The following is a 12276-nucleotide window of genomic DNA, read 5'->3' on the forward strand; positions in this document are numbered from 1 at the left end:
CTTCTGCCACAAGATTTTGATATCTATTTTTAGAAATGACATCATGACCCCCGTCTTTGAAATTTCTAACTTTTTTTTCTATTTCTAGATCAAGATAATAATGAAGTATCATCATACAAAATTTCAACAATATATCATTTATACATTTTGAGATATTTCAATTTGAATATTTTTTGACATTTTCAAAAAGTTTGTTAACGACCACCTTAAAAGTGGTAAATTCTCAATCTCCACCAAGCAAAAAACAGATTTGTTTTGTTTCGCGCAGTTTGTGTGAAAAGTGGTAAACAAAATGGCAGCTTTCGAATGCATAAATTTGATTTTAATTTTGCATTAATTATCCGTCGCTATGTAACTAGAGAATAAATTTATTCAAAGATGGCAGAAGGCATAATTTATGTTGTACCGATTGAAAATGTAATATAAAGACCTAGAATAAGGCTCTGTTGCCGTCGGAATTTTACCTAGAAGGACCACTGTTTCGGGCCCGTATTAGAAGGAACGTGGTCTCGTTTTTACACATTGCCTGACACAAGTTAGCTGAAGGAGCCACTTTTCACACTTTTTAAAAATGTTTCAACATGATGGTGGCAGAAGTTGGAACAAGGGCAAAAGTGGCAAAAGTGTAAGCGAAACAATTTGCCCCTTCTTCTGTCAACAAATCGTCAAGTTTTCGTTTTCTTCGACAACAAAAATGTAAGGTAAATCTATTGACATCTATTGGGCTAATCCATTTTTAAACCTAAACCATACAGGCAGGCAGATACTGCACTGTAGACTACTGATCATATCTTTATTTCGTTTGTGACTTAGAGTCCCCTGCCCAGTTGGCGACCGGTCCAGTTGGCGACCGAACGTCTTTGAACCCAGAAAAGTCATACAAAAACAAACCTCTGGAGAATTTCTTTTGGTAGTAATCTGCCTTGACCTATTTCCCTCCCGTACTGTGTAAAAAAAGTTCTAGAAAAGAACGAGTAGAATCCGAAAGATCCAACTTTGCACGGAAGCACATGAAAAACCCGGATTTTTCGAAAAAAATAAAAAATGGCTACCTGTGGACAAAAAAGCCTCGTAAGAAAAAACACTTCAACTCCCACTCCAAAAAATACTTGTCCAAAACGATGAATATGTTAGAAAGCATTTCTGTAAAAATCAGCTCGATACAGTTTTTTTCGTTTGAAATATTGATAAAAAAGTTGACGCAATCAGCTTCGAAATTTGACGTCCAGTCTGCGACCGACCAAACTCAAAAAATGAAAAAGAAGACTCTACATTGCGATTAAAAAATTCCAGACACGAAGAGAAAAAAACAGACATAAAAAATTCCCGCGTTTTTATCAAATGAAGACTCTCCATAGACCGCCACTTTCAAAACAAAACAAAAACAAACTTTAGAAAAAAATGGCGACTTGACGAAAAATTCTGAAAAAACATGCCGAAGGGAAATGTAAGTGAGCTATTTTAAAACAAAAGAACGAGTGTAAATAAATGTAATACGGGAAAGCTTATGAGTTTTTTTATCATCCTGATCAATTAATACGACCTTACCAGCAAGTAGAGCACTGATTTTTTCTTTCTCGCGATCGGTCGCAGACTGGTACGTCGGTCGGGAACTGGGCACTAGTACCGCTCGCTTCGAAAGTTTTTTATTCTAAGAAGATCGCCTCAAATAAAAAATCAAAACAAACACGAAGAGCATGTTAAAAGTTGTCTAACCGTTGGTCGAAAAGGATTTTCAAAAAAGTAAAAAGTAAGTGAAAAATTTGAATCAAAAAATTTCGGTCGCCAACTGGGCAGGGTACTCTATTTGTCGCAAAAATTTTAATGTTTGATTTGACAGTGTCAAATTAATTTTAGTCTTATTCCTTAACCTAGTCTTGCAAATCTGAAAAAAAACGAACTATCCATTTCCTGTCACATTATTTTGTTAATTTTTTAAGGACTAGACTAGCTAATAGACCTTTTCACCTTTCCATCCGCCATCTTGTGAATTGTATGCAAAAATACAGGAACGAAAACTAGGAACGAAAAAGCCATGGTTGGATTTAGTTGGAAAGTATGCAAAACATATATGCAAGTTTACACAAACAGTCAGGCACATCCTGGCAAATGAACGGGGTGAGCATTTGCATGGGGTATTCGTCACCCAGTGTAATTGAGATAGGACGTCTCAGGCTAGAAGCGTGAAAATGAATAAAAATGAACTTCAAACTGAAAAAGGGAAAAAAGGAAGAAAACTGGGAACTTTCAACTTTATTTTTTCATTAAAAGTTTCTTCAATCTTCGAAGACAAAATTGACCCATGGAAAAAAAATTTCATCTATGCAGTTCTTTGAAATGAAGCAAAATATTTCAAACCCGGTTCAATTAAACTGGGTATTTAGCGCTATTACGTCACTTTCGTTTTCGACCCCGTTCATTTGCCAATGGTCGCAAGTGAAAAATACCCCGTTCATTTGCCAGGATGTGCCTGACTGACAAAGATTAAAAGGTGGGTTCGGCTCAATGTTTTGATTTGATCGTTTGGCGGTTCTATTCCCAGGAGAATAATTAACTGTCAGCCGAATAAGGATCATTTTTGTACCTTCGTGGGTGATTTTTCAGCTTGAGTTTATGTCTAATGTTATGGTTTTTTGAAGTGCTTGTTTATAAGAGATGAGCAAATTTGTTACGATTTTACCAATTTTTTAGCAATTTTTGCCTCGCTAACCCAAATCTCGCAACCTCTTTATCTTAAAAGGAAGATTGAAATTAGAGTTTTTCAGCGTTCCGAAAAAAATGCATAGCAGAAACTTTTTCATCTTCACAGCAGATCGATTCTCAACAAAAAATACACCTTTTCGTCTTTGGGTTTGTTTCTGACGTTTTTCCTTCAAAGAATATCGATCACTTTCCTTTTCCCCTTTAGCGCGCGAGAAAAAAATGATTAGCTTGCGTATTCGCATCGGCGAATTATAAAGATGAGGCGGCAATCTTGCCATGAGGGTGCTACTTAGCTTCCGCCCTATTTTGCGCCCACGATAGAATGGTCCAAACACGGGGGTATTCCAAATGATAAACTATGTTGTTCTGTAAGTGTTTATTTTCTGAGATATACAAATACCGTAAGTTGTTCTAATATTGACATCCCTCGTCTAATTCCGACACCCTTCTTTAGAGAATAATATATAAGCTTGAATCACTGATTGAAAAAGGATTATTCCTCTCTGACCACTAAGCAAAAAAGAAAACAGTTTCAACCTTTCTATGAATTTCAGCTGATAAAAGGGTGTCGGAATTAGAGATTAGATTAGATTTCCTACCTGTCAACCTATATAACTCTGTAAATAGTATTAGACTAGCCGTCACCCGGCGTCACACCCGCCGAGTAGAGTGTTGTTGAACACATCAAAAGTCCTTTGGATGGTGGGGGTGGTGAGGAGCTTAATAAGCTTGAATTCTAACCTGAAGAACGAAATATTTCCACTGATCACTAATGGAAGCTCGAGAAATCGTATATTAATTGTTTGGTGACGTCATTTGGGTCCTAAATGACGTCATCGAAAGGGTAATAAATTGTTCACACTTCACTGAAATGAATTGATCATTTACCCAAAAGATTCCCTCGACGATTTCTGATGCAATGAGGGGTCATCCATTGCTTAAATCCTTCTCAAACTCCAGATATTGTATTTTTCGGGTTTTGGATGACGTCATCAGACCATAAATGCCCCAATTTGAATATATTCTTTTTCGAAAGTCTGATTAAACCCACTATTAAACCTCCCAACTTATTCGCAATTAATTTTCCGATCTAATGAGGGGTCAACCATCTCCTAACTCCTTTCCAATCTCGAGATATCGTATTTTTCCTGTTTTGATGACGTCATCAACTGAAAACGTCTGAAAATTCAGCCAAATTTAAAAGTCACTCTCAAGCCTCATAACCTCTCCCATCTTATTCTCCATAAAATTCTCGATCGAATGAGAGGTCACCGACCTCCCAACTCCTTTTCAAACTCGAGATAACGCATTTTGAAGTTTCTCCCAAATCTGTGACGTCATTGGGTCCCTTTACCCCTAATTTTGTCAACGGTCAATTCGCGAATTTTGAAATTTTTACGGTCAACAGGTAGCTTATGCCCCAAGGGTCCCAGAAAAACAAAAAACGTCAATTATTTCCATGGGAAAGTGGGTTTTTAAATTTGCGAAAGATTTGCACTGCAACGACTTCTTCAAAAAACGCTAATTTTCACACTCTTCCCTTGAACACTTTCGCTTTCAACCACCCACCCAACCATCCAACCCAAAAATCGGTCACGTAACTCTCGAACCCCCATCTCAAAAATCCATAATGGCTCCCCCACGGCTCATAGAGAATTAGACTTTTAGTATATAGAAATCAAAGAGAAAAAATTTACAATAAGCGTTAGGATTCTGAACTTAGCTGTTAGGCGCAAGCCAGTCACAGAAAGGTAAAATTTCTTTTACTATCCAGGGGATTTCTACATATTTTCAAGAATTTTTCTGGCTTGAAAAGGCTCTTCCACTCCTGTATGGATATTTAATGGAACAGTCTAGTTTGGGAAATTGCATAGATCCGCAACGTTGCCAAATTTCGCGTTTTTTGCGTTGTCATATTCTGCAGCGCTGCGAAATTCTGCAGCTTTATCGCTGCATAATTTCACAGCCCTGGCCTATGGACCAAAACCTGCATCGCAAGGCCTGGACCGGGGTCCCAAAATAATGTGCATTTTGCAGAGCAGATCAAAATTGAACTTTTCACCCTAGCATTTTAATTTCCTACCTAGCAATTATTCACAATCATTCTTGGAAGAAATGCTACATTGTTCAAATATGCCAGATTAATTGCCTAATGTATGTATGTATGTATGTATGTATGTATGTAATAGTTTATTTCAAGTTGGCGAACAGGTAGCAACAAAGGCTAATAAAAGTCAACGCTACTTTACAATTTGTAAGGTGATTACAAAAAGCCGAAACTGTCAATATAGGTCCGGCAGTTTCTACACGGGCATGATGTAGGCCTCCACTGCTTAATCTTTTCCTTAAAAATACTAAGATCGACTATATATCTCTATACTCATCCGGAATTAATTCCCAAACTTTTGGCCCTAAAAATGAAAGTGACTCTGAACCGTGAAAAACAGAGTTTATTTCTCTTGATCTGAAGTAAGGCGTTTTGCGATTTACTTTGATATTTTCATCAAGTTTGAAAATTTCTTTAGTTAGATCTGATATGTTATTTTTACATTTGAAAATGCTAACAACTGAAGATTTTTATGGTGGAATTTGATGGCACCCTCTTTCTCTAAAAGCTGCTCAAAAGTAGATGTATGATCAGAATACACTATCCTCAAACATCTTTCATGGAGGTGATTTGTTTTTTGATCTAGCCTGCGAACACGAAACATCCAGACAAGCGAACAATAATTGAATTGACTTCGAAAGAAGGCATTCATGAGCCTTTGCTTTTTCTTTTGATTCATGTACCGTGCTACCCTCGCAAGTGCACTGATTTTCTGGCTAGCTTTCTTATAAATCGTGTTAATATGTGGCTCAAAAGTCAGACAGTTGTCAAAAGTTAATCCTAGGATCTTGCCTGAGTTGCTGTTAAAGATGCGTTCATTCTGTATAGTAATGAAGATTTCTTTGCTGGTATTGTTAGCTATCAACTCAGACTTGTCTGCATTTCCTTGCATTTGATTTTGGGTTATCCTTTCAAAGATGATAGCAGCTTAATTTGAGAGCTCCTCGCCAACCCATAGTGTCCTCCCCCCCCTTTATAAAGGGGGGGAAACCAATTTTCCAATTTAGAATGGGCGAGGGGGGAAAATGAAAATTTGAATAGTAAAGGGGGGAAAAAAAAGAGGGGGGAAAACATCGATAGTTGGCAAATTTGGTGGGGGGAAGTGTGAAATCACTTCAACTTTATCTCAGCAACCAAGGTCATTCCACATGATATCATGTGATTAGATCATGATTGAAAAACTAACCAATTTTCGTTCTATTCTGTCTAGTATTCCTTTTGCAGCAAGATTTTACGTTTGTGCCAGGTTGAAATTTGAGAAATTTATATCGGTATATGGGGGGAACTGATATTTTCAGAATTTTCTGGGGGGAAAGCAAAAAAGAGGGGGGAAACTAAAAAACCGAAAGGTCATAGGGGGAAAAAAAAGAGGGGGAGATTTAAAAAAATCAAGAATTTGGTGGGGGGAACAAACCCTGGAGGACACTATGCCAACCTGTTCCCAAGAATCAGCTATCACAAAAGGTGTTGTATCATCTGCATAATTCAGTACATTTCTATTTTCAAAAAGTAGAACAAATCTCTCAAGTAGATGTTAAATAGTAGCGACCCTAGAATGGATCCTTGGGGAACACCTACTTTAACATTATGCCAGGTACTATAATGGTCGCCAATTTTCGTTCTTTGCTTTCTATCTGATAGATAGGCTGCTATGAGACCTAAGGCACTCCTTGAAAATCTGTATGCTTCAAGTTTAGCAATCAATAGTTCGTGCGAGATGCAGTCGAAAGCTTTTGATAAGTCAATGAGTAGCGCTGCAAACTTTTTCTTTTCATCTGTAGCTTCTTCCAAATTTCAGTCATAAATTTCAGACTAAAAGTGGAGTTTGTGTACTCATTCCTTTTCTATATCCAAATTGTCTATTGCTCAAAATGTTGTTAAAGTAGGTTTAGACTTGGGTATGTATGACTTTTTCATAAATTTTTGACAGTTGAAAATTTGTGTCTGTATTCCATATTCCATATTGTGGTGCTGAAACAGAGGTTGTTGTTTTTTTTGTAAAAGCTTAATAAGGTTACTAATGTTTCTGTAAGTCTAAGTGTTTCTTTTTTGGATCATGAAGTTATCTTTAAAAGTTCTAAATAAGTATAATATTTCTTCATTAGATGCTTTATTGGCTTTTCAATCTTTGTGTAAACTTCAAAAAAAATAATTTTGCCTATTTTCCAAGAATCAAAACTTCAAATCTCAAATTTTGACCTGTACACTTTATTGCAACACCGTTTGTTACTTTAACTTCTTATAATGCAGACATACCTTTTTCTAATTTCGTTGTAGCAACTATCTGGTCTTTAAAGTCTAACTACTTTGCAGACCAGATATTTGCTATGGCAAGATTAGACAAGACGTATGTCGGCATTACACAAAGTTACAGTAGTTTTAAGAAAAAGAGAAGTCACAAGAAAGAAATGGAAAATTAAAGAGAAAACCTAAGAGACTGAACTACATTGTACAGAGATATTGATGTAAACAAATCAGGCTACATAAGGATAACCAAAAGAATTTTCTTTGATTTTCTATGAAATTATATGTGCTGATTTTTCTGGATGCATTTAACACAAATTATTGTATAACGTGATATAATTCTAATTGCTGTATGTTTGAAAGAATGTCTTGTTGTAGTATACTTTTATTCCCTAGCTGATGAAAATTATAAAACCTTGTTTCAATAGTATTTACTTTACAGTTTTGACCAAAATGTCACTCTTTGGCCCATATAAGTCTTTTGCTAGGCCTCAGCAGCGTATCCCCTCAACAAAATGCTTACAACATACATTAATAAACCTTTATATTCATGTGGTTAGGTCCTAAAAAAATTTCACAGATCCTAAGGATTGGCCCCCTTTAATAAAAAGGCTTTTTTGATTATTAGTAAAATACATATGATCAAGATGTCTACATCACCAGAAGATTTCATCAAAGGAACAGCTAAAGCATATGACCGTGTTTCAAAAATAGCCTTGAAGACACCACTTTTGAAATCATTATGGCTTTCAAATTTAACAGGTTGCAATGTCTACATGAAAATGGAGTCTGAGCAAATTACAAGATCTTTCAAAATTCGAGGTGCAGTCAACAAAATGTCAAGTGTCATTGAAAGTGGGGCTGATAATGTAGTCACTGCTTCAAGTGGTAATCACGGCTTAGCGTGTGCTTATGCTGGCTCCAAGTTAGGTGTTTGTGTCACAATTTATTGCCCCTTGACAGCTTCACCTGCAAAATTGACAGCTATCCAATCTTATTCTAATGCTACTGTCACCAAACATGGAGATGAATGTGCTGAAACTGAATCTTACGCAAGATCTCAAGCAAACAATAAAAACATTCCCTACATGTCACCTTACAATGATGTTGATAACATCTTTGGTCAAGCTACGATAGCTTACGAAATCCTTGAAGATCTACCTGATGTAAATGCGGTTTTTATTCCTGTTGGTGGGGGTGGTTTAGCTTCAGGGATCAGTGGATACCTTAAAGCAACAAATAAAGATATTGTCACTATTGGGTGCCAACCTGAGGGGAACGCAGCAATGTATCATTGCATTCAAGCAGACCGTATTCTTGAAGATAATTCTTTCCTCAAAGATACTCTTGCAGATGGTGTTGCTGGCGGAGTGGAACCCGGCGCTGTTACTTTTGACTTATGTAAACAAAACATAGATAAATGGTCACTAGTGGGTGAAGATGAAATTGAAAAAGCTGTTTTTGATATGATAGATAAGGAGAAGAAATTAGTAGAAGGTGCAGCATGTCTCGCAATTGCAGCATTACTTCGAATGAAAGCAGAGTTTCAAGGGAAGAACGTTGTTTTGATTATGTGTGGGGGAAACATCAATACTTCTGTTGTAGCTTCAGTTTGTAGTAAATTTTTGTCTTAAAGTTATCTTTTACATCATTTTTGGACCAACCATGGAGGTCCTTTAAATTAACCTACGTTTGTCTGTTCGTTCGTTTGTCTGTTACCAGCTTTTCTTGAGATTGGCTCATTCAGGCTCATTAGCTTTTTTCTGATATTTTGAATAGTGGTGCAAATTGACAGTATCCAAAAAAGTTACTGCCTAAAAAAAGTGTTTTTGGACTTTGTGCAAAAATGCTCCATTGTTTTTTTTTGTATAAAGCTAGAGAAAATCATTTTTTTTGAAGTAATTTTTTTACACAGTCCGTCGTTTTAAGGCTTGGGGATACAAGAAGCTTTTTTTGCATTGGTGCAATGCAACATGCTCCATTCCATCAAAAGGCTGATTTTGGCCCTAGGACAATGGAGCAAAATTAATTCGAATCAAGTTTGTTCTATTGTCCCAGGGACAAAAATGAGAAAAACATACATAAATGTTATTAAAAGTGTTGTCGATTTCATTTTTATTGGTAGAAAGAAAAATGGGGTGTAGACATGAGAAAGCGTTTCAGGTTGGTGGGATGGAGCTTGTTGCATTGCGAAAAAAACTTCTAGTGTCCCCAAGCCTTTAGAAATAGAAACATTTTTTTATATTTCATTGAAGATAATCCATTACCAAATAATCATTGTTTTTCATTCTGCAATTGTAAATAAATAGAGGCTCAATCTCACTCAATCTTCCCTTTTTGCTATGAAGTTTCTTTTATCAAATGACTGTCTTATATCCATTCCTTGTCTCTTTATTTAGTTTGAAGAAAGAAATTTCAACATTGATCTAAACACGACAAATCGTTCATATTTAGTAGTGGTAGCTTTATTAGCCTTCTTAAGCGTCACAATGTCAAGACAACCCACTAAAGAAGAACATAAGGAATTTATTTACATTACAAAAATGCACAAATACTTAGTCAAATATCTCGGTAAAATGTTCAATGATGCAGACTATACTACTCATGATGACAGCAAGTTTGAAGAACCTGAACTAACACCGTATATCTTGAGATTTGTTGGAAAAGTATCGAAAAGTGAAAACCCTAACTGGACTTCTGCGAAAAATCATCATTTCTCTATTAATGATCATCATATTGAGTATTGGAAACACTGGAACAAAGAAATGCCTCTGGATCGTTTATCAGAAGCTGTTATTGACATGATGGCAGCAAACTTTCAATACACAATCTGTAAAGAAGTTGTGGAGTTTGCACGCATGGCAGACAACAAACATGAATTTGATGTCAACAAATTAATTGAAAAATTACATGAGTTTTTAAAGAAACCGGAAATGTATTTTTTTGAAGATCGATTTCTATCTGAGTATAATGAAGACCAAAAGAAGATTATTAATAAACAACTGCAAGCTCACAAAGCAAAATTTGATGCTATGAGTCATAACGAATTGTGAAAACCTGATATTGACTTACAATAAACTTTTTACTGATGATGGTACTGTGTTGATGCCGAAACGTTTAGAATAAAAATAAATTTCAAAATGAACCATGGAAGCAGCTTATGTTATTAAATCTTTTACTCAAGATGTATGGTAGGATTAATTTATTTAATGATATTGACTATGAATTCACTTTCTTTTTCTAAAGGTTACGTTCTTCTTTTGGGGTTTTAATTTGCTTTTTTAATTTTAGATGTTACTATCGAATAACAATCCTTAGCAGCGAGATCAGCTTTTGAGAGAACTACAAAACTAGTTGCATGGAAAATTGACATTTTATACAATATTCTCATTTTTCTTCAAGTTGATTTGTAAATTATGATTTTATATTTTTGTAAAAATTATTTTGTAGTTAATTTATAATCCATTCACAAATTTCAAAATGAAATTGATAATATCTTTGCAAGCTTTATTTGACTGTTACAACACTTATTCAAAGAGCATTTAATGGTTCTAGAAACTAAGGTATGTGTTCACCTTCCTTGACACATTCTCTTTAATTGATCATATCTTTAGAACAACAAATTTTTATACATCAAAAGTATATATTTTCTGAAAGCCAATAATATTCTCTTTCTAATGGTAAAAGTTTCAGCTGAATTTAAAAAATTGGGCAGGATATAATTAAAATCTTAAGAATTTTAACCTTACCTACTTCAAAGAAGTTAAAGTCACCCATAGCTTTTGAAATTTGAAAAAATAATTTCGATACTATGTTCCCAATAGATCGAACCAAAAAAATGTCTTAGGATTTTTTTTTGGATCGACTTTAACTCGAGAAAACTTAAAAATTGTTAAAATTTGGAAAAAAATCATTCATTTCTCGATTTTTTTCCACTTAACCTGAAATTGTGAAGCTTTTACTCGATTAGAAAAAAAATCCTAAGACATCTTTTTAGTTCAATTCTTTGCCGAAAATATAAAAAAAAAATTAAGTTCATAGCTAAATGCTATGGGTGACTTTAACCTCGTTAAAAGTAGTATGGTATGGTAAAATTTCATTTTTTTCTACATCAATTTGAAATTTTTGAGGAGATAATTACTGTTTAATTAAGTAATCAGAGTAATGTGTCAAAAATGTTACTATTCAATAGATGTGAGAATAAACATCAGCTGAATTCTCTCTTTTCTCTTTGTTGTTTCCGAAAGAGACAATTATTTGAGTAAATAATCCATCATAAGACGAACTTTGTTTTAAAATTTAAATGGTCATAACTCTGGATCAAAAAAAGATTTTAAGATCGCGATTTTACCAAAATGAAATCCAGTAACTTTGACTGAAAAAAAATTTTTTGACAAAAAATCGGAAAAAAGGTGTACACATACCTTAAGAAAAAAATTATCTATGAAAATTATCTTTGCTTCTCTAGTAAATCAATAAAAAAATAAACAAGAATACTATGAATAGAATATTTGCAAGTGTTAAACAGGTTACAAGAATAATTTCTTCATCAGTTGGCCAACAAAGTGGAGGTATTCTAAACAATCTTTTCAACAATGGCAGTGCTGTTGGTCGCCAAGGAATTCTAGGCGGATTTGAGATTCTTCAGGTAAGAATGATTTTTAACTTTTTCCAAAGTCTACATAATGATGTAATATTTTTATCTATTCATGGTATTCACCACTGGAGTCTCTTCTGAGAACTTTTAAAATTTTCCACCGAAAACGTCACTTTTTCTATTGTTTAAGTGACGTATTGGGTGGTAGATTTTAAAAGTTCTCAGAAGACTATCCAGTGGTGCATATCATGAATACCTTAAATAGTAAAAGGCTTACACGACAAAACAACAGTAACAGCAGCAACAATGAACAAACAACAATAACTACTCTCTCTAACATAATAAAAATTTTCTTGAATTAGAGAAAGATTTGGATTAGAGAGAGCAATTTTCAAACCATGCTGAGGGGACTAAGCTCTAGTTTAGACGGCCCACTTTTTGCCCTGCCTATTCTAATTGTGAATTAAAGAGGGCATAAAGTGGGCTGTCTAAAGTCGATGCATAGCCCTCTTTTGACGTCAATGCAATGTCTTCTTTCAAACCTTTCCAACTTTGTGCCCTCTTTCTGCCTACTCTAACAATTAGAATAGGCAGGGCAGAAAGTCGGCCGTCTAAACTAGAGCTA

The 12276-nt window shown here is 35.0% G+C and overlaps 1 protein-coding gene across 2 annotated transcripts; it reads left to right on the forward strand.

Moving 5' to 3' along the window:
* The first annotated feature begins 220 nt into the window (after positions 1 to 220).
* Positions 221 to 10540, forward strand: LOC136810513 (L-threonine dehydratase catabolic TdcB-like). 2 transcript variants are annotated; one of them, XM_067067090.1, is made up of 2 exons: positions 221 to 696; positions 7683 to 10540. In XM_067067090.1, exons 1-2 carry the CDS (start codon positions 572 to 574, stop codon positions 8686 to 8688), a joined length of 1131 nt encoding a protein of 376 aa, XP_066923191.1. In that variant the 5' UTR covers positions 221 to 571; the 3' UTR covers positions 8689 to 10540. The 2 variants fall into 2 exon arrangements, with proteins under 2 accessions (XP_066923191.1, XP_066923193.1); XM_067067092.1 differs by having other exon boundaries at positions 647 to 701.
* Positions 10541 to 12276: the final 1736 nt, after the last annotated feature.

Source organism: Clytia hemisphaerica, unplaced genomic scaffold (assembly GCF_902728285.1).
Source record: "Clytia hemisphaerica strain Z4C2 unplaced genomic scaffold, Clytia hemisphaerica genome assembly, whole genome shotgun sequence".
In the NCBI taxonomy this organism is placed as follows: domain Eukaryota; kingdom Metazoa; phylum Cnidaria; class Hydrozoa; order Leptothecata; family Clytiidae; genus Clytia; species Clytia hemisphaerica.

Excerpts from the sequence above, each read along its gene's own strand:
- LOC136810513 (XM_067067090.1), top strand. The coding sequence starts at position 572 with ATGTTTCAACATGATGGTGGCAGAAGTTGGAACAAGGGCAAAAGTGGC. Across the intron at positions 697-7,682 it reads TTTTCTTCGACAACAAAAAT|TAAAATACATATGATCAAGA; the intron begins GTAAGGTAAATC and ends TTTGATTATTAG.